At 37.2% G+C, this 20,939-nt stretch overlaps 4 protein-coding genes and 1 non-coding gene across 8 annotated transcripts in view; 3 read left to right on the forward strand and 2 right to left on the reverse strand.

Moving 5' to 3' along the window:
- LOC135172921 (HUWE1-associated protein modifying stress responses) lies at nucleotides 1–8,148 on the forward strand. Its single transcript, XM_064139437.1, has 5 exons — nucleotides 1–713; nucleotides 954–1,025; nucleotides 3,198–3,369; nucleotides 3,486–3,628; nucleotides 4,064–8,148. Exons 1-5 carry the CDS (start codon nucleotides 518–520, stop codon nucleotides 4,204–4,206), a joined length of 726 nt encoding a protein of 241 aa, XP_063995507.1. The 5' UTR covers nucleotides 1–517; the 3' UTR covers nucleotides 4,207–8,148.
- LOC135172916 (pre-mRNA splicing regulator USH1G) lies at nucleotides 8,140–14,565 on the reverse strand. Of its 3 annotated transcripts, none has more exons than XM_064139430.1 (7): nucleotides 14,311–14,565; nucleotides 13,397–13,540; nucleotides 10,129–10,401; nucleotides 9,714–10,005; nucleotides 9,186–9,494; nucleotides 8,881–9,085; nucleotides 8,140–8,467 (listed from the first exon to the last, which is right to left on the reverse strand). In XM_064139430.1, the coding sequence occupies exons 1-7, from the start codon at nucleotides 14,331–14,333 to the stop codon at nucleotides 8,214–8,216; spliced, it is 1,500 nt and encodes a 499-aa protein (XP_063995500.1). In that variant the 5' UTR covers nucleotides 14,334–14,565; the 3' UTR covers nucleotides 8,140–8,213. The 3 variants fall into 3 exon arrangements, with proteins under 3 accessions (XP_063995500.1, XP_063995498.1, XP_063995501.1); XM_064139428.1 differs by having other exon boundaries at nucleotides 8,140–8,470; nucleotides 14,311–14,564; XM_064139431.1 differs by lacking the exon at nucleotides 14,311–14,565 and adding an exon at nucleotides 13,630–13,950 and having other exon boundaries at nucleotides 8,140–8,470.
- LOC135172925 (uncharacterized) overlaps nucleotides 10,866–20,939 on the forward strand; it is a 17,574-nt gene continuing 7,500 nt past the window's right edge. The window contains exon 1 of the mRNA XM_064139441.1: nucleotides 10,866–11,064. The gene's annotated coding sequence lies outside the window, so the exon portion shown is untranslated. The remainder of the gene's footprint in view (nucleotides 11,065–20,939) is intronic.
- Nucleotides 14,723–20,939, reverse strand: part of LOC135172912 (uncharacterized) — a 10,637-nt gene continuing 4,420 nt past the window's right edge. For both annotated transcript variants that reach the window (XM_064139425.1, XM_064139424.1), the window contains exons 5-7: nucleotides 19,454–20,113; nucleotides 18,085–18,337; nucleotides 14,723–18,004 (exon numbers count right to left, since the gene is read on the reverse strand). In XM_064139425.1, the coding sequence (XP_063995495.1) occupies nucleotides 17,533–18,004; nucleotides 18,085–18,337; nucleotides 19,454–20,113 (1,385 nt within the window). In that variant the 3' untranslated portion in view covers nucleotides 14,723–17,532. The remainder of the gene's footprint in view (nucleotides 18,005–18,084; nucleotides 18,338–19,453; nucleotides 20,114–20,939) is intronic.
- Trnat-ugu (transfer RNA threonine (anticodon UGU)) lies at nucleotides 20,767–20,839 on the forward strand. The gene has a single exon. It is a non-coding gene; the product is annotated as a tRNA-Thr (tRNA).

The following is a 20,939-nucleotide window of genomic DNA, read 5'->3' on the forward strand; positions in this document are numbered from 1 at the left end:
GTTAAACTCGTGTCCCCGACGAAAACGAGAAAAAACGCATTCAGGTGGGAGGCTGTGCGCCACAAACTCCAAAGTTCTCAACCCAAAAGTGTAATTCCCCCTGAAAAAATAAACAATAGTGATATAATTCCAGCCCTCTGCAGATGTATTAAGCCCCCGTCACCCAAATGTGCTTCAATCATTAACCAAATCCCCAGATGTTTCCATGTGCATAGTTCGTGGCGTAAAACAGTGTGAGACAAACGGGAATTGGTCGTAATGGCCGCAACCTGACCTTCGTCGTGTAGGATTGAAGTTTTGTTTTCTCGTGGGACAGTTGTGCCTAGTGAATAAAATCCCCTGGAATAAGCACCGGTGAACAGTCCCCGATCACATTGCCATCGCCCCCATCACCCATTCCCAATCGATCGTGAATAACGTGTGGGTGTTGCCAAGAGAGTTGAGAAAATTCTGAACGGAAGAGAAGAAAAAAAAAGTGGTGTTGGAGTGCGTTTTTAGATTTTGAAAAAATAGTGCAATGAGTGATCACGACAGAAGCGATGAAGATCCGATAATGGATTTGTGGTACAGCAATTGGGAGCAGCAGTGTGTCGAGGCGGTTGAATCCGAGCCCGATTATGAGAGTCAGTTGCACAATGAAAAGGAAATTTATTCTCAACAGATATGGACGGGTTTCCAGACAACGGCTTCAGCCATTGCACAGCTCTACAAAGGCAAGGAATAAGAAAGAAATGATATTTTTTTTTGGCTCTGTTTCATTCCACAACTGACCCCACCTTCGTCCTCGTCCTTAAGGCCATGAGCCGGGCTCCCTTTTCTTTTTTCATCATGGGATTGGGGTCTCGTACATTTTGCTGATTAAATCGTGGGGCATTGGGAGGTTTAGAGGGGACGGAATGTTCGGAATTTATTTATTGCGAGTTTTTGTGTTAATTTTATTTTTTGGGTTTCAGATCGCACACAGGGAGCATCCCTCTGGTTACCATTTCAAACAGCCGCTGGGACTGTCACTTCTCTCTACAAAGGTATGTACTTATTTATTATTTTGTCGCAATTGAATCCCTCGTGGGGTGCCATGGATGTTTTTTCAATGGGATATCTTAATTAGTTTTTTTGGCACTAGGCTCTTGATGGAAATTGTTTGCTCACTTCATTATTGATGTGTCAACTGAGGCATTTGTCCCTGGGGAAATAGTGAACATGACTGTTTTCCTTTTCCTTTTATATTCGTTACTAAATTACGATTGTTTAATGATAATTAATAGCAGGTGATGGGCGATACATTATCATTTTTATATGAAATTCATCATCATTTCCAGAGTAATGACGATTTTTTTACGTCATTATGTCTCGCCTTAGGTTTGCATTAAAAAGTCACATTCGTCAGATAATTTTTATCGCCTGATGATATAATGCACTTTTTGTATTCTGACAATTAAGCTTTTTAAATGCTTTTTGAAAGTTTTCCATTTCATTAAAAATGAATCAGCTGTGTGAACTAATAACCGATTTTACTGAAAATTGGTTATTGGTGAATCAGTAGGAGCTTATGGGTTATCATACATGTGTCATCTATAGAATAATATCGTCAATTCTGACATTTGTCCTTGGAGAAATGTTGATATGGAATTTTTATTTTCTATGTGCATTATTCGAACGTGTTTGTTTATTAATAATGAAATACGAGTTCCCGATTGATAGTCTATTTTTTGAATGTGAATTTAATTATTATTTCACTAGTTGCGAATTAATGACTATTGTGATGTAAGTCTTTCTGATGTGTTGATTGAACCGTTCATGGTTTGTGTGAATAATTTTTTGTTTCATCAAAATTTAATTATTCGTGTAGAATGAGATACTTTCTTTGAAAATTGTTGACAGATCACTCATATGTCATCTATGGGGAATGTTCACTTTATATTCTATTCTGACATTGGAACATAAATCTTCTCCTTTTATATTCGTTAGCGACCCATCATAATTTATTGATAATTAGCAGCAGTTGGTGATTGGTACTTTAATATTTGTATGCGCTATTAATTCCCATGTCGACAAGCGTAAATCATTAACTATTTCAAGATTAATAATCCACGACTTTTTTCTGTATTTATTACTCATTACTCATAAATTATCTATGATCAATACCCCACCATTAATCGTTGTTTCTTCATTATTTGCATTATAATTTAATATTCATCGTGAAAACCGCTAATATTATTCCCATCAACTACACAATTTTTTCAATAGTCAGAAGCATTAATTTACGTTATTTTCTCTATTAATGTTCACTAAATAAATTCTGTTCGCCTTTTTCTCAATTTCTGAAAAAGACGTTTGATAAGGAACTCCTCGGAAGTTCCTTATCAATTAAGTTGAAATTCTGTAAACACATGAACTCCACGTCAATAATTAGTGCATTTACCTCAACTTATCTGGCTAATGGACTCATACGTTGACATTAAACTGCTTCATTTATTCAAGCTGACGAAACACTAATAATACATGAATTATTATCAGTGTATTCTCATTCCCCTTTCGCTGCTGATCTCACTTTCATCTTCACTCGAGGGGTCTATTCGTTGAGCTGTTTCCGTGATCCGAGCAATTCCTCTGTTTATTTCTCGCGCACACGTCACGTTACAGCCATACTGACTTTTTCATTCAATTTCTTTGATAAGAACGACTCTAGAAATGAGTTCCCCGAGAATTTAATCCTCTTTCTCATCTGAAAAGATGGTCGCAGGAATGAGGATAATTTTGAGACGCAGATGATGGAGGCATAGTCTCCATTGTTCGAACGGATAAAAATAACATGAGAATGTGGCTGGCATCAGCTGATTCGCTCTCGTCGATTTATTTTATTTGTATCGATAATTCGCGGTGTTTCAGTTTAAAACGAATCAGAACTTTTTTGTTTGATTGGAGTGGCGAATAGTTTGTCTCTCTGAAATGACGATGCATGGTTCATTATCATTCTTATCAGCGGCGACCGGTAAATATCAGTTGATTTATTGTTCATCGTAGTGCACGTTATTTTGTCAGACGGTTTATCATCATTCGGTTTGGAATAATTCCTTCTGGATTGATGATGAATTGTCTCAATGACTTCATTTTTTTTTGGTGTATGCAACAGGTTTGGTCAGACAAAATTATTTTGAGGCTGGTGCATTTTTTAATTTTTTTTTTTTTAATGAAAGATTCGTTGGATGGCATGCGGAGGTGCGGCGAATTGGGATTGGAAATGGGGAGGCAAAAGAAGAGCAAAGAAATCATGAACTGGGCACGTAAGAAGAGGCGTATGATACGGCGGGAGGATCTGTTGGCATATCTGGCTGGACAACCACCACCGCCAAGGCCTCACACACACAGGTAAGAAACTTATCCTGTAATTTCATTATTTTCATTAGTAAGTGGCGATGGGATGTGTTTCGGGGATAATGCGAATGGGGTGAATTGATGTTTAATTTTAATTCTTGCTCATTCAGGAGCTCACCAAAACCTCGTATGATGGTCTGCGGCTCACCACCCTCTCAGGGCCCAGCACCAAGCATGGTGGTATCGCCAACACCACCACCAGCCGATCCAGATTCAGAGTTACATACTTTCAGAGAAGCCATTGCCTTATCCAGTAAGTATTTTTTGAATCTATGAATTGTAGAATTGCGGACTATCAACAAATTTTGTTACATTATTTTGAGAATATTCGGAAAAAACTAGAGCGTTGAGAGTAACATAAATTAATCAATGCAGCATCCTAATTAGAGAAACTGTGCAAATGATTTTTTAAAAACTTCTTTCTTTGTGGATATCTGTTATTTAAAACATATATGCAAACAATTTTCCAAATGTTTGAAGAGTTCGTTCTTCTACACATTTCCACAAATATATGTTCAGTCGAATCCCAAACCTACCAGAGTTATGATCCAAATCATTTAAAAAATACCTCAAAAATTTCGGAATTTGGAATTATTTAGAAGACCTTTGAAGGGTAAGGCAATCATTATGATATGAGATGAGTATACTCAGTCCTCCCTATAAATTAATTATCCATAAACCTGTTCAGGTACACCAATGTCTCGACGTTCAGGAAGACAGTCTGAATTATCAGCATTCATAAGTAGTGAATTTGCACGACACCATAAAAGACCAGCCTCGCACGACGTCGATATGGGCTCCCCCACGCACAAGCGTTCGCGTTTCATGTAACGAATCGTGTCATTGTTTTCACAAAGTAGAGGGAAAATCGAGAAAAAAAATATACAAAAGAAGTCGTCCTGCGACCTGTCTTCTCGTGATTCTGGTATTTAATGGATTTAATGGAGTGAATCCACGATTATCCAAAACAAAATTATTACACATCACGAGGAGAATCTCGCCAACAACTTCTGCCTGATTCTTTTAGCGTGTAACTAATTAAAATTATATAAATCTGTAATAAAACAAAAAAAATACCATAAAATTGTATCAAGAAGTCAGTTGCCATTTAATTTCGTAAGGGATATCGAGAGGGCAATGTGTGAGGTCATTTGAATCAGGATTTTTTCATTGAACAGTGACACATCAATCGCTATTAAACGCATACATATGTAAACCCTGGATGTGTGTAAAGTTAATCTCGTAATGATATTTATACATATCTACAGGCACATACTAGGGGCTGTTGAATGTCGGAGACTCAACAATTCAGTTTTTAAAAATGTATAAATAAACTAAATCAACACTTGTCTCAAACAGATATTCCACGTCCCCTATATGTTTATGTACATGTGTAAGTACGAAATTGAAAAGAATCTCGTGAATTTTATGACTAAATAATTCACGATTGGTGATTATAATAGTTCAACATTGAATTACTATTTTACGTTGACTGCTTTGAGTTTGAAAAGTCGTGGACTATTGGCATAAGTTATTTCATATGTTCAAGATTAATGCATATGTATAAGATCGAAGAATTATAGCATAAATGATGAAGTTATGAGTCCTGTGTCCTCCTTTTGAAAGCTGCGGACATTTTTCTGAACAATTAATTACAATTTCAAGTGCTTTCATTTATTTAAGTCAACGAATTATTTATTATTAGGAACTAGTAAATGCAGTCTAATGCTTATAAGAAAAAGGGAGGAAAAACGTCGAAATGATTAGTCAAAGGAACAAAAGTAATTTGTAATTATTATTCGTCACTTTTTTTAAAATTTGCACTGGACATTGTTAACGTTTTTATCATCTGGGCCAATGAACAATCAATCATTTGTTTTCTCTAATTCTTCGCTTTTATACAAATATTATGGATCGTACTCTTATGGCCTGAGATATTAAGAACCCATGACGGTTTCCCCATAAAACAATCTCGGGAAGTTTTCACGAAAATGCATATTCACGAGTGATTATTGTAATGATTCAAGATTGAATTATTATTGTACATTAAAATTGCAAAACGCACTGTGCCTCATTTTGCTTATTGTTTGGGTCTCAAGATCGATAAGAAATGAGATAAACTGTGAATTAGTTAATTGAAAATTCCAGGCTGACTGACGCAGTTCGTATTTTGCCTGGACTCTTGTTTTTGTGTATTTTTTATTATAATTTTTTCCCACCGGGGTTTGAAAGTAAATTGATACATAATGGAAACGCAGGCGATACTTGGAATTTAAGAATCCTTCGTTAATATGTTCGTGTCACTTCAAGTATCCCCTGCATTTGAGTTATTTCATCGGCTGAGACCCATTAAGTATCCCCTAAAAACGGAAAAAAGTGAGAAAAATCATTGAAAAATTGAAAAAAAAGTACACTTTTCCGAGAAAATGTGAGTGTTGTTATTCGATTGTAAATATAGTGCTTACTAATCAAATAATTTTCGAAATGAAAAGTAAACTGAGATACATGAAAATTAACAATGACAATTCATTGTGAAGTTAGTTAACGATTCAAGTAACTAATTAGGCTATTATGGTATACTATTAAATGATAGATCGTACATAATTAATGGTAATTCATTGACTACTATTTGATAGCTTTAATCGTAATATATTTATAATGAAAAGGGAGAAACACGTTTTCTGATGTTTACTGGGAAAAATTGCGAGAACATTCATTTCTCGTTTATGATTCTAACAATCACTCAGTACGTTTTGTTTTGTTTTTTTTAATTACAATGAAGTGGATGAAATACTGTTGGAAAAAAACTGAAATCTCATGGCCAAGTGATGAGAGATTTTTTGAAGAGTAAACTTTAATTCGCGTTAGAGTGTAATTACGAAATTTCAGGTCTTGCTGAAAATACGATGGATAATTAAACCTAAATTTTATTTTTTATGAATTCTTCCAGAAAATTATATTTTTTTAATCGTAAAATTCAAGGAAATTCCGGTGAAACTCTGATGTGACAAAGATTTCCAAGCATTGTACGTGAGATTTCAGTCAAAATTTTCTGACAGTGAATTACTCGGTGGATTATGAATAGATTATTTATAATAATTGTTTTTAGTCGAACATTTCATGTCAGTGGCGCGAGAGAAAGTATTCAAGATAGAGTATTCAAGAAAATCTTTTTTCATCGTCAATATCTTGAGACTGTCAGAATGAAACTCAGTGATTTTTATTTTTATTTTTATTTTAATGGTATTTTTTCAGACTAGAAGATAAGTCTTGATTTATCCAAATTATATCGTCGGGTTATAAGATATTGACGGTGTAAAAAGCTCTTTCAACTGAACCTTTCTCCAGGAAATTAATATCCTTTATATTATATTTTCAGAAATGAAAAATTATTTGAGTACTCGAAACCACATAGTGGATTCATCGAAGATGAAAATTGTATGAAAATTTGTTTAATCATCTCAGAAATTTTTATTCTTCAATGTTGGCACACTGATGAGCAAATTCATTTGAATACAAAAAACTGAATTGTTGAATTAGTTGTTTTAATTCTCCCTGTAATTACACGAGAAATAATTGGCAAATGGAGTATTTAGGAAAAATTTTCCAGTGAGGAATGATGAGAAAGGATGGATACTGTGTATTTTTAAAGACTTTGTTGGCGATTTTTTTATTAGAAAAAAATATAGTGAGTTTTTTTTAGATTCAAATTGAATTTGTCTCTCTGTCCGCGAGCTTGCACGTGCAATAAAGCATGTGGGACTCGTTTTCCTACGGGTATACAACCAAATTCGTCTCTACATTCACAAAAAGGAAGTGTAATCTTTCGATTACGTTTGAATATTGAAAATATTCCAACGAATTCGAGTGATTTTTCCTGTACTTTAAATTATTATGTGTGAATTTTTTTTAAAGATCTTTCTCGTACTAATTTCTGTGGAAAACCATGTGAAATATTTTTTCGAAGGATGTAGACACTTTCTGCGGAAAATTTTTTAATAGAAAATTATTCAAGTAGAATGTACATCAAATCTTCGAGCAGTCATCCTTTTCCGTCTTTAAAGAATTTTCATACGTGGTACATCTTGATTTGTCTCTCCAATCCAACTACTTACACATGAAAATTTTCAGGGAAAAAAACTAGCGAATACGACAGAATTTTTTTTATTTTTTGGTCATGCCCATTGACAAATTGCGCAATTTTATTCAAAGTTCTTAATGGAAAATTGTATGATTGAAGAAACTGGCCAAACTTCATCTTTCCATACAATTCATTGAATTGAAATTTGTACATGAGTTTCTCCAGGTTTTTTTTTCATTCTTGACAATTTTTTTTATACAAATACATTGTACAGGAAAACATAGACTTTTCAGCTGGCTGAGTTCTAGTGCTTTGTTTTTTCCGAAAACATTAGAAGTCTCTATCCCATTCGCTATTTTTTCCAGGAATTATTTTCGCACAAGTTTTACTTTTTAAGCCAAATGTTGGATTGATACGAAAAAAAAATGAATGAAGCCACGATGGTGCTGATTATTTTTGTTCTTCTCTATCGCCTAGAAGAAAGTATATATATTTTTTCGCTACAATAAACGAAGAAAGAAAAGTACTAATGAAAAATACAACTTAAAGAAGAATTGAGAGAACGAAACGGTGAAGAGTGTCGACATCGGATTGTCCTGAAGGATTGTGTGAGATAATTTGTAAAATCACTTTGTAAAATTTCTGTAAGAACATAAAGAACGAAAAAAAGATAAAACAATGAATTTTATTTGCATTGTAGTGTTTAATCTGTTCATCTCAATGTACATGTTGAAGGGTATTTGCACCTTTTGACTATTCACAGTCTGCTGTCCTTTATGATATTCTCAGAGCCACCGAGGGCGGTTTTTCTGTTGGCAATGGCGTTTGTGAGCTTTCTTTTTGGACCCAGGGGCAGTTTCAGAGCTGCGATGTCAGCGTCTGTGAGGAGCATCAGGGCTTCCAAGTCGATTTGCTCTGCCTCCAGGCTGGATTGAATGGACGTCAAGTTGTTAGCTACTAGGAATCTTTGTAAGGGACTCCATTCTTCATCAGTCTCATCAGTATCTTCTCCTGCTGGAGGACAATTTTTTTTACTGTTATTCAACGATTTTCAAGTCATTCCCTTCACTGCTCAGCCCTTCAAAAGCCTTTTTTCCGACCCAGAACATCAATCATCAATAACTATTCACATATTTCGGCACCTTCTGACGTCTGAATTTGATGAGTCGTTTTTAATTCTTGCAGAATATTTTACGAATTCCACGATCATCAAATTTCGTTGGATTTTCTCAAAATGTAATTCTGTGACGAAGAAACTGATTTTTTTTATTAAAAGACAAATCTTCTAATTACGGGAAGAACATTTTTACAAACTCTCGAGATTTTCAAGTCTGATTTCAGTGATGCAATCGCTGAGATCATTATTTTGGATCTTTTCAACTTATTTACATAGAAAAATGCGGATACGAAGTGCATAAATTCACCTGATAATCTATCATCGTCCCACATGCTCTGTCTCCTCGCGAGACTTCCAGCACTCCCAATACTTATTTCTTCATTATGATGTCCATTAACACTACCGCGCCGTCCATTAATGAATACATCAGTACCATTGGAGTATCCCTTTGAATGTAATTTTATTTTCGAATCGATCTGGGTAATCGGCAGAGTGTCTAATGTTGCTGTAATCTAAAAATTTTAATGCATTAATTTTTTTTGGCTGATTCGTTTTGACATATATTACTAGCCGTGAAGCCAATCTGGAACATTATTAGTTCTACATTTTTACCGATCTTCTAAATGCCACAGAGCCGAACCCGGGCCTGTTGAATATACTGGCCGGCTCTTGAAGGAGCACTGCCTCCTCAACAACGTTCTTCAAAGATCCATTTTCATCCTCTCCCTCCTCATCGTAATCCCTATCACCAAGAAGATCTGGAGTACTCTGAGCTTTACTGAGAGTCCCCCACACATCCGATATTCGACCCCTCTTGCCCATCTGTTGAGCCTGCGTCTCGTAAGTCCCTACGTACATCACTTCTGAGTCTCTTCGAAGCCCAGTTAGACTTCTCACCGATCTCTTCCCATCATTCTCAATCTAGAAATTTATTTCATTTATATTTCACTGGATTTCGTGGGATTGGGAGGATGAGAGAATGAGAAATTGACAGACCAAACGCGAGAAAATTTTAGAGAAAAATCTTGACAAGTAGATCAATTCTACTGGAGTTTCTTTGCAAATTAAATCTACTGCTGACTAAAATATTTTCAGACTTAGGTATGGGGTCAATTGATGATTTATCGATAAATAGTTTACCTCCACAACTCTGAAATCATCAACAGCCTTCCGAGCTTGAACTTTTCTTCCGACAGCACTGCTGCCTCGTCTCCTAGCGGCTGTATTTGTGGAAATTGTTCCCACGATATCACTGAAGGTTTGTGATGGTTTCACTCTGCCCTTGAATGTTAAAATACTAGGTCTATGGGGAAGAATATTATTTTCATTAATGGTCTCGATGTCCATTTTCGCCCTATCCTTTAGCAGCTTCTTCTGCTCCTTCTCCGCCCTGATATCCGCCATTTTCTGTCTCTTCACGTACTCCTTCAGTCTGCAAATTAATTATTTTGATGATATTGCAATAGACTGTAGAATTGTTCGATGGAACCGAACGAAATCAAGTACTACGATGACTCAGGGAAATAAAACGATAAGATATTATTGGAATCGTTACCGTTTCTCAGCATCCTTCTCCGCTTTCTCCCTCATCAGCTTGCTCTTCTTCCTGTTTGTCGCCTCCTGTTCAGCTTGAGCAATGTCCAAAAATTGGAGAATATTCTCTCGTCCATTTATCGCTGCTAATTCTCGTGCAGAATGTCTGTCGATGTCCAGTGCCCATATGTTACACCCGAATTTCACTAAAAATTTAACGCAGAACTCATGACCTCGTGCCGCTGATAAATGCAGAGCCGTGTTTCCGAAGTAATCGGTTTTGTCTGGATCCCCTCTGAAAAAATTAGCTACAGCAATTAATCAGGTCAATGGAGATAGTCAATATTATCGTCCCAGTAAATAAATTATTGGTACTGTCATGTGCCCCTCACTTTTCTTTTCAAACTTCTCCAAAGGCTGAACAATCAATGACAAAATAAATTTCGAACAAGTTCGGGTGCACAAAATTTATATTTTTTTAATTGTTAAATGTGTCATGACGAAACTCTCGCAATCATCAGAAATGTTGGAGACCGGTTGCACTATCATTCTAAAGAAATACAGAATTTATCCAATACAGTGTCTGTGCATTATTGTTTTATTGTAGAAAGACGAATACTCTTTCCTACAATAAAAAATTCTTAAATTCCACAATTATTATTTTTCCAACACAGAACACAAACGAATGAGACAATTCTACTTCGCTCTAAATACGGACATCTCGCGAAAAATGTAATTTTTCCTTTGTTACAGGTAAAGTAAACTGCATTTTCCCGCGTATGAAAAAAAAGTTAGTGATGTGCAGATTATAGAAAGCGTTGGATAACACTCATTCGTTCTGGCCTCCGATTCATAACATGCATTTTAACCGAGTGAACATCATACCATGAGGGTTAAGGAGTAAAGGGAGAGGAAGAGTCCTCAGAGGTGTACTCCAACACCATCACTTCCCATTCCGGTACGTTCCGTTTCGTTACATGCGCTCCGGTTTTTGTTTCGTGCACGCTCGATTGTCTTTTAAAATTTTTGCGCCCCCCACCCACGTGACATTTCCCGTCAATTAGGAAGGGGTGGGAGGTGCTAATTTCCTATACGCTTGCACATGCTGTGGATGTAGTGAATGGGAGGGAAAACACATGGACGTTTGGTTTATTCGATTTTTTCGCCTTGTTGTGGGGGCTGGTCTCCACATCCGGTCTGCGGGGGCCACCTGTCGTTTTATGCGATCGATATTGGTACCTGTCTCAATGCCCCGGGGGTTCGGAAATTGTCAGTTAGTCCGGATGTTTCATGCTACAATTTTTTTGAATGTGAAGTGGGAGAACGAGTTTGGGTGATTCTGGTGGTCGATAATATCATATCGAGTCTCCAATCGCAATTATAGAAATCAATTGAAATTTCGATATAAATTTTACTTTTTCATTCAATTTTATTCTCCGTTAAATTTTTTATTTTACTTATTTTTAAAAATTATTGTTTACCAATAGTCGCAAGTGCTCGCAAAACTTGCAGTAAGATTATTATTCATAGGCTGTTAATATCTATTATTCATAGGCTACGGACAATGGAGCGTCTTAATTCCCAATGATCATTATTTCTCAATAAATCTTCTTCGGATAGAAGACTTTCTCAAACTTGTTCTGATTTTAAAAGCGTTTCCCGACAGTTCTAGATATGAAATAGACTTTGAAATATGAAAATTTTAATAATTAATTAGTTTTACCGTCTATTAGACTAAAAATAAATACTTCCGAAAGAATTTCTTCTCCCTGTGTAGAACTGAAAGAATGAAAGACAATTTGCGATTAGGAATCCATCAACTAAAACTGAGATTTTCTAACGAAGGCCCCTTTGTGCATGAATGCGTGCCAACCGCCATGTCAATTATCCCCGAAAGAAATTGTCATTGTTACTTCCTGAGGCAATTGTGTCATTGTCACTGACCACCCAGATTAGATGCTTTAGCCGAGGGCTCGACGACGCGTGACACCAGTGAATTCTACATTTGTTCTATGCGGGGATGGAGAAATAATCGAAATTGATGATGTCAGCATCGTAATCAGCTGGAGGAATTAGATGCGTAAACAATACTTAGAGTATTTCGACGTTCGGAGTAGGAAGTGTAATACGTAATTGATGAATCGATGAGCCAACTGAAAATTATAATAGAGTCAGCCTGGAAAATATCGTCAATCTTTCAGATTTACTCAATGCCATCAGGTGTAGATCACCGAAACACCACTGACAGGACCTCATTTTACCGGAAAATTCCGTTAAAAGAGATCGTTTTGTCAATGGAAAAAACCCGGGATGACAATGAAAGGGGAAATTCATACTGCGGTTTAAACTGCAGTGTCAGCTGGCCCGAATAACAATTTAGCCAGTCTACACACCAAACATTCATGGTTTCGCGTCGACATTCGCTGAATGAGTGAAAACCACGGATATTATATTTTTCGATGACAACAAAAGAACGCCCCGGAACCTCATCGGGGACAGCGTCATCACGGATGAGGGAGTTGGACGGTAGAACCGTGCAGCTAATGCACCCAAGTTTTGACTTTTTCTTTCTACTTTAGTTGGCTTTTCCTCATTAAAGTGACAATCCTGCAGGCCTTCCTGATATTTATCACGAGATGTTCAAGTGTCTTCACCAAATCCTTGAGACACTCCAGGGATTTTTTGTTCCTTGAGAAATATGAGTTGATAAACAATTGTGCTCCATTATTCTCAGTAGCAAATGAATTTATCATTTGTTGACAGCTTCACTGATAAGTTTCCAGACGATTTAGTAGATTAAAAATAGAATTGGCAAGTATCGTCAAGGTCGGAATACTCTCGTCAACAATTGTCATCAAATTTTCACGTCTGTTACTTAACGTCTATTTATTATTTATTTTCCCGTTAGTTCATAAAACAACAATTGCAGTAGAGTATAATTTTAATGGCTTCAACAGTTTTACGTGTCAATATCCATTCACTGCCACATCAATAACCTCCCCCCCAATTATTATTCCCTGAACATTCGTTGAAAATAAGATTTACGTTTATGATACTAATGGTAGAGTTCAGAAAATTGCAAAATGGCCCCCCTTGACTTGGGTATGTTCAAATATCCATATTATCTCCTCTTATCACTTTGTTACTGAATGCATCCTTTTCCTTCCAGATATTCCAGGTGAAAATATCTGAATGAGTGTTCGGTAGAATATTCATTTGCGCATTGTTTTACCCTTTTCCCTACAGATTTCTCAACATTTTCGTTTAAACAATTCGAATAAAATACAAACCCCCTGGCGACAAGCAGTCTCAGTGCATCCACATGGCCTTCGAAGGCTGCCCACAGTGTCGGGGTCATTCCACCGTCATCTCGAGTATTGGCATCCTTTTTAGTCGTCTCTTTCAGTATCTCGAGAGCTCCGTCCCTAGCAGCTCTGAAAATAATTTCCATTTAGTTACCTGCATTCCTCTCACAATGCCATTATTTATCAATTTTTATGAACGAACGACATTTCATTCGCACAATTTTTACTCAATTATCCTTCCACTTAATGATGTTGTGCCGATTAAAATGGAACATCTGAGTTGTTTTTTCTGCTCTAATTCGATCTCTTCGGGCATTTCTACGGTGCGAAAAAAAATATTCCTGTCAACTTGCCGAATGCCATAAAATGATAATCATCTTAATTGGACATGAAAATGACGAGGGAATGACCGCTGACACGTTATTCTCGTCCTTTCGGGTCTGGATCGTTCTCTCTCATCCAAACACGGGGTAATTGCTCATTTTCTCTTTTCGAAATTAAACAAATAAGGCTACTTGTACCGGCGATTCACTCTCTTCAGTCAATATGACCGAGAAATTGAATGCTGATACTTTCTGCGTTCTCGATCGATCGACTGATTAACCCATGATAAGCTATCACAAAAACCCAGATATCGTCGATTTTTTTTTTCGAAATCTCGATTTCCGGCGCACGCGGGGGCTTTTTGGGGTGATAAACAATGATATCGTGGTGACGCAGAGATCACTATCGCTTTTCAAACGAAAAAATTTGATTCACTCCATAATTTTCTTAACAGTAAATCGCGATTAATTCATCAAGTCCGTGCAATTATTCTCGTTGTAATCCACTGAGCATTAGATATTATTCATGAAGGGCGATTACGGATGCGTGTTGAGATAAATTAGACTTCGACTTACTTGTGAAATCTCTCCGACGACATCCTTATCCACACTCCAGTGGCCAATAATTAATCAAAATAATGAAACATAGAAATTAGCTCAGAAGGACGTCAGCAGCAATTTATTCACCAAAACTTGATGGAACTCTTCACGACGAGTGATAAGAAAACTTGGGGGATATTTTTTAATCGGAAAATTTTACGGACTCGCGAAATCAGTTGTGTAGTGCAATGAGATTGTTAGGAAAGTAAGAGAGATGTGGTATAGCGACCGGTGTAGTACTAAAACGCAACTGAACCGTCGATGCCGCAAGCGTTCTTCGCTCCTGCACTCACCTTGGCTATCTTTCTCCCCCTCTACCAAACCAGAGAATGGTTTTGCCTTTTTTTCAGTCAATTTCCCCTCTGTTTGCACCTGTTGTTGTTAGACTGGTTGAGCGTTCCTGGAATAAGTCTGTTTTATCCACCGAACGGGGCAATTCTTGTCACTGTTTGTCGAAAAGTTTTATCGATTGATTGATTTTTCTCTTGAGGAATTACCCCATGAGTACTTCCTTATTCTTCAAAAGTACTCAGGAGCTGTACAAAGTATTAATTGTATTACATCAAATACTATCCACTTGATTTTTTAAAAATTTATTAGATTTTTCACTATTTTTATGTTTTTATTATTTTCTGCTATTGATAATTAGATTAAGCCGATGGTAAGTTTGGGTGAGAGAACTGATATTGAATGGGAGCATTGTATTCGTTGAGTGCAAAAATTCTCACGTAAAGAAATGTTCAGTAGAACTGAAGAAACTCACTTGAAAAATTTAAGCGCGGGAATCGCAGTTTCCAGTGTGATTTCGACTGTATGCCAGTTTGCAATAAAGATATAAACAATGTCGTGATGGCACAAATTGTCCTCATGGTTTGTTAATCTTTTGTTTATTGATATGTCACAACAATGAACATGCAAAGGATACAATTCGGGTTTTGCACAACAAACTATCGTTTTACATACCCTCAGTAATAATTGAGTTTACCAATTACTGACATCATCGATGATACATTTCCAGACGATTTTTTGGATTAAAAATATGATTAACAAGTGTCGTCAAGGTTGGAATACATCCGTAACCAATTGTTCCTGATTTTCAGGGCGATTACGATAACGAACAAACGTATACATCACAGCTCGATTATGTTTTCTCTGTTACTTAGTGTCTATTTATCATTTATATCCTCCCTTACCTCTAAAACAACGAAGTACAACATGTAGTACTATTTTCCATTCAAAGGATACAACAATTTTTACATGTTAATACCACATTTTTGGTATCTTTCCACTTGTATATTAGTTGAAATTTGTCGTCTTGAAGAGTACAAACTGGATAGATTTACACTTATGATATGAAATGTCGAGTTAGACGTGATAAAAAAAGGGTAGATTCCAACAATAGCTACAATTATTTAAAAAATGCGGAACAACTCCACAATTTTCGATGATTGTACCGCACGGCTCAATATTCAATATTTCAACAGTTGTTACATCACCACAGGGTACAAAAATATATTTACACGAGAGCTAAAACCAGTGTGCGATAGAAATACTTTGTTACACTGGAGTTGTATCTCACTTCTTTCTCTAGAGATGCCCTAATATCCGGTTTAAACCTTGAAAATTTTCTTATCCATTCTTGAGGCCGTCAGACACGGATTGATGAGTTGACTAATTCATGAAAAAAATCACGGTACCCGGAGGTTCGTTTCAAAACCCTGCAAGTCCGGAAGTAACTCTACAAATATTTAATGATTATCAATCGATATTCCCCCCTAAATCGCGTGTATCTGAATTCGATTGTGTCACAGGTACAAAATATACATCTGACAATAATTCAACGTTGTCGGTAACTGAAATGATTTCTCTATTTTTTTAATGAAGTACAGTAATGATAACCATTTCAGAAAAGTCGGGCATTTTCTCGTGCGAAAAAGGATCCGAAATATCAACATTTTGCACCTGCAAAACGCACTCTACCGTCATTTCCTGAGAGACCATGTGAATGACATCCGTTTCTTCCATTACTCAATTAAAAAAGTGCCCCATCATGTCACCTTCATCCGTTTCCTCCCGTTCGCAAATCTAAAGACTATTGACCATCGTCGTCTGCGTGTGGCAGTTTGAGCTTCACCCGCAAATGGAAAGAAACAAAACGAAAGAATAATTCAGAGATCACGGAGGGAATCGGATATTCGCTCTTAAAAGTTGATTGTCACATGACAAAAACGCAATTCGTGACGTTTGATACAATTGACACTGAAAAACTTTCCCACTAAATATCATTCAAGTCGTTTTACGAGTGTATTCACTGTCACGAGTGCCTTCGATTCACGTTTATCCGCATTCGGAATCTGGAAAATGAAATTTTCCCCTTCGAGATGAACTTTCACACTCGCTTTTACTGAATAATGCACATCATCCGTGATTCATCTCTTCATAACTGTGATGTTTCTGGTCGTTTATTTTTGCACTTTTCATTTCATAAATCTTCTTCATATTATTTTCTTTAAACACCGGCATTCAAGGTGATCTCCCAGCTCATTTCCAGCCATAATAACGAGAAGCATCACTTGCCGGTGCTACAGCTTCGTTCCCTATCACTTAAATATGATTCAATGAAGATGCTTCAGGAGTACCCCCATTTATAAAACTGTTTCCCTCGCTTTTGTCATTGGACCCAATCAATTGAACCATCTCGTTGAATAAATCCCTGTTCCTTTCAATTTATGCTTTCGTTGGAGGCAAAAATATGCGAGGGCTATACCTGGACATCGGATCTCAGAACCGAAGTTCATATTTCGCAAAAATTAGTGTCTTCAAGACGTCTAAAATTCGAACGGGAGACACGAAAATGAGATTTTTTCCGTCTGAAAGTGGGACGTTCAATAGACAAGACACTTTCATAACGTCTCAAAACACAAGTCTCCAAATTTAAGACATTGTGTCTATCTCAATCAAGACACTTGCCTCACCAAGACAATCAAAGACGTTTTTGGTGACTTATCCACATTTTTCATAATTAATTCGTTTTTAATTCTTGGAGAGCGTTCGACATAACTCTCATCCACCTTATTCCGAACACTGATCGAATCTCGACGCAATCAAGATGACGTATTCGGAAAGATATTCATCCCGACATCAATGCCAGACATAATCATGGCCTGGAAAGCTTCAAAACTGAGGATTCAATCAACTTCATTCTTCAACCTTGAGAAGAATTTCCCTCGAGTCACCGTCCTTTTCAATATCCCCCGGATCACTTTGCGAAGCTCCGTCATCCTGCTCCACCTCCTCAACATCATTCATGTTCTCCAACTCCGGCTCCTCCAGCAATGCATCATCCCCGATACATTCCTCGGAAACATTAACATCATGAACTTCCGTCTCCTCAATCTCCACAACGTGACTAGAATCCGTAACACTCGATCTTCGTTCGTCCTTCTCCAATGATAAACTAGTGAAGTACTTCAATTCATATTCGGGCCCACAGCCCTCAACAACAACTTGTGTATTGAGTGAGTGTCTGCTTGCTTGATGAGAGTCTCTTCTGTAGCGATCAAAAGATCTCCTCCGGTTATCATCGGACTTTGAGTGATTAAGCTTCTGTCTCTGTCGTCTAGTTTCTCCGGTATTTGCCCTAGACCTCACTTCAACCTCATCCATGTACCTGTAAATTCATCGTCAAGACAGAATTAAATTCACGGAGAAGTTTGATGATTGATTTATCGTTGAGTGTGTTCAACTAGCCTGTAGTCAGCCCTGCGGAAGTCCGGGCTACGCCGGAATTCGAGGCTGGCTTTTCTACTTGATGATCTGTCGAACGACATGTTACGGAAATTTGGGGACGAGGTTTTACGGAAATCCCTGGGTGAACTGCCACGACTCAGGATACCCATCGCTCCGTATTCATCCGTCAATCGGAGGTCTATTGAGGCTCTTTTGCGGGGCACATAGTCGCTGGGATATCGGCTGTATGCTCCCATTGGACTGGCTATTGAATCTGGGTGAATTATGTGTGCGAGTTAGTGTGTGGCTAGTAATTTTCGGAATAGGAAGATTTCCTGAAATGTTTATTGCCTTGGGGAAAAAAAATCACGCAATTATCCACGGTCCCACATGCGCAAAACGATCGTGTGTTAGAAATAATTTTAAAATAATTATTTTTCGAACCTTTTGTGGTATATTAACGTAAAATGGAACTGGTCGATTGTTTTTCTGATAATTTGAAACTCATCATTTGCTTAGATCAAACAAGAATCGTTCTTCCAGTGGTGTTTTATTCGGCGCCTCTAGCAAATTGAATTGTTCTACTTCAACGACAATGGAAACTCGAGAGAGCTATATTTATCAACTAGATTATTAAACATGTGGGCTTATAAAAAAATTGTTAAGGTTTGAACATAAAAGGATCGTAAAGGGTCCCCTTATTTATCTCGCCCACTTTATAGGTAGTAACTGAAGTTAAGCGCGATTGAAATATCGAGTTCGATTACGAGACTGTCAAAATTGGTTTCAATAATGGACACGGTTTTTATTATTTAAAGGGTCAGATGTTTTCAATCCAGGCCACAAAATCGATCATTTCGGCGAATTTGAATAGAACCATAAGTTATGAAGAGCGAGTATTCTGGGGAGGACAAGGTAAAATTTCGGGCGACGACAGGGTCAGTTGAGTATCAGCATCACAGGGGAGATAATTTATTAAGTGGTGCTTGTCATAGGGAAAGCGATCAGTCTTGTTTGATGAATAATGATCAGATTTTTTGAGCGTACATTAATCATTCTTTGGAAGAGTCTGCTGATCGTTATTAGCATAGAAAGCTGTTGGTTGAGCCTGTAATTCAGGGATGAATTTTTTATCTAATATTTTTGGTAAAATTTTTGCGAGTTTGGATCAACCAAATAATTCCATTGCAATTACACGAACTTTTTGAACAGGAAATTTATGATTCCATAGGGAATTCCACGGAGAAAGGAAATTTCAGTTAAATTAAACCACTGTAATTATTTCCTGGCCGTCACCTTGTGCCTCATTTCTGGCATTATAGGACGCCCATTTATGTTGGAAATTTTTCATCGTAAATTGAAATATTTTTGATTTTTTAAAATTACTTACCTGAATGATGCTGTCTACGTGACAACATTCTCTTCGCTTCTTCATCCTCAATGTCTTCTATTTTCCCCTGCCGAAGAAGTTGATGGCGTTTGGCAGTGTCCGATCTGTCCTTAATCTTGAGCGTAACGGGTCCTTTGTTCGGGATGTAGAGGTCCATTGCCATTGATACTTGACTACCAGTCATTTTATTATTATCCAAGCTCTCCCGACTAATCCTCGGAGGACTATACCCAGGATTATCAACAGACACCGCATGTCGCTGCAAAAGCTCTGGATTCAGCAACGCGCATGCTGCGAATTTCGATGTTTTTCGTCTTGACGGTGATTTTTTCATGACTAACGATGGAGCACTTGGACTCTTCTTAATTGGATGCTCTGGTACTCCCTTATCCCCGAGGTTTTTGGAGAACCTGACGAACTCCGCTGTGAGGGCTTTCCGGGATATCTCGTGGGCACTTGGGCTTGGAGTTCTATTTACGCGAAATAGACCCAATTGGTGGTCCCACTTTGTCGTTTGACTCGAGGTTGACCGACGTGGCCGCTGATGACGACCGTACTTGAGAGTCGAGTTCTGATTGAAGCGAAATCGTGCTGGCACGACTTTAGCTGCACTATCACGCGCCTCGAAGGTCATCACACATGCTGCCACTACGATGAAACCTGTTGAATTTTTTGATCAGTAATTTTTTATTATGAAAAACTTGAAGAATTTAAATCGAGAACATTGGGGGACTTTTCAGTCTCCGATGCCAATTAAGCAGTATAATTATTTCATTATAGAGAATGAGCATTTTCTGCCTGTGAAATACATGATTATTGTCTGTAAGACCCCCGCTTCCAAATTTATCGGTAATTCAGAATAATATCGCTCTAATAATTGAACTGCACGTGTCAATACAAAGTGTCACGCGTCTACTATATCCACGTATGAGTGAGTTCAAATTAATGGGAGGAGTTATCTCCGTTATCAATTGATTAGAACAATCGATCAAAAGAAGATAACAAGTTGTTGCGTAGAGCAATACATTTATGATCGATTGATTCTTTCCTGATAACTATTTTATCGTTCCATCTGCCCGAAATTATGATAATAACTATCAATAGACTGTTGAATAAATTTTGATAATTCTTGTTCATCAGTTTTATAGATAAAAATGTTCAAATATTTTTTTAAATTACTGTGAAGTGTCTCACATGTTCTAAAAAAAATATTCTCATGAAAATCTATTTTGGCTCATACAAAATAAATGTTATCGTGAATAATAGCAGTAGCAATTATTATAGGTGTTTAACCAAAATCGCCAGAGAGGTAAGCCTCCATAGCTCAGGGGTTAGAGCACTGGTCTTGTAAACCAGGGGTCGAGAGTTCAAATCTCTCTGGGGGCAATTTTTTTTTTGTTTTATTCATTCACCGCGAATCGACTCACTCCCCACTGCAAATATTCCATCCCCAGAAGGGTTAACAGTTTGTCCGCGAAATGTCTCA

The sequence above is a fragment of the Diachasmimorpha longicaudata genome, chromosome 2 (genome assembly GCF_034640455.1).
Source record: "Diachasmimorpha longicaudata isolate KC_UGA_2023 chromosome 2, iyDiaLong2, whole genome shotgun sequence".
Classification (NCBI taxonomy): domain Eukaryota; kingdom Metazoa; phylum Arthropoda; class Insecta; order Hymenoptera; family Braconidae; genus Diachasmimorpha; species Diachasmimorpha longicaudata.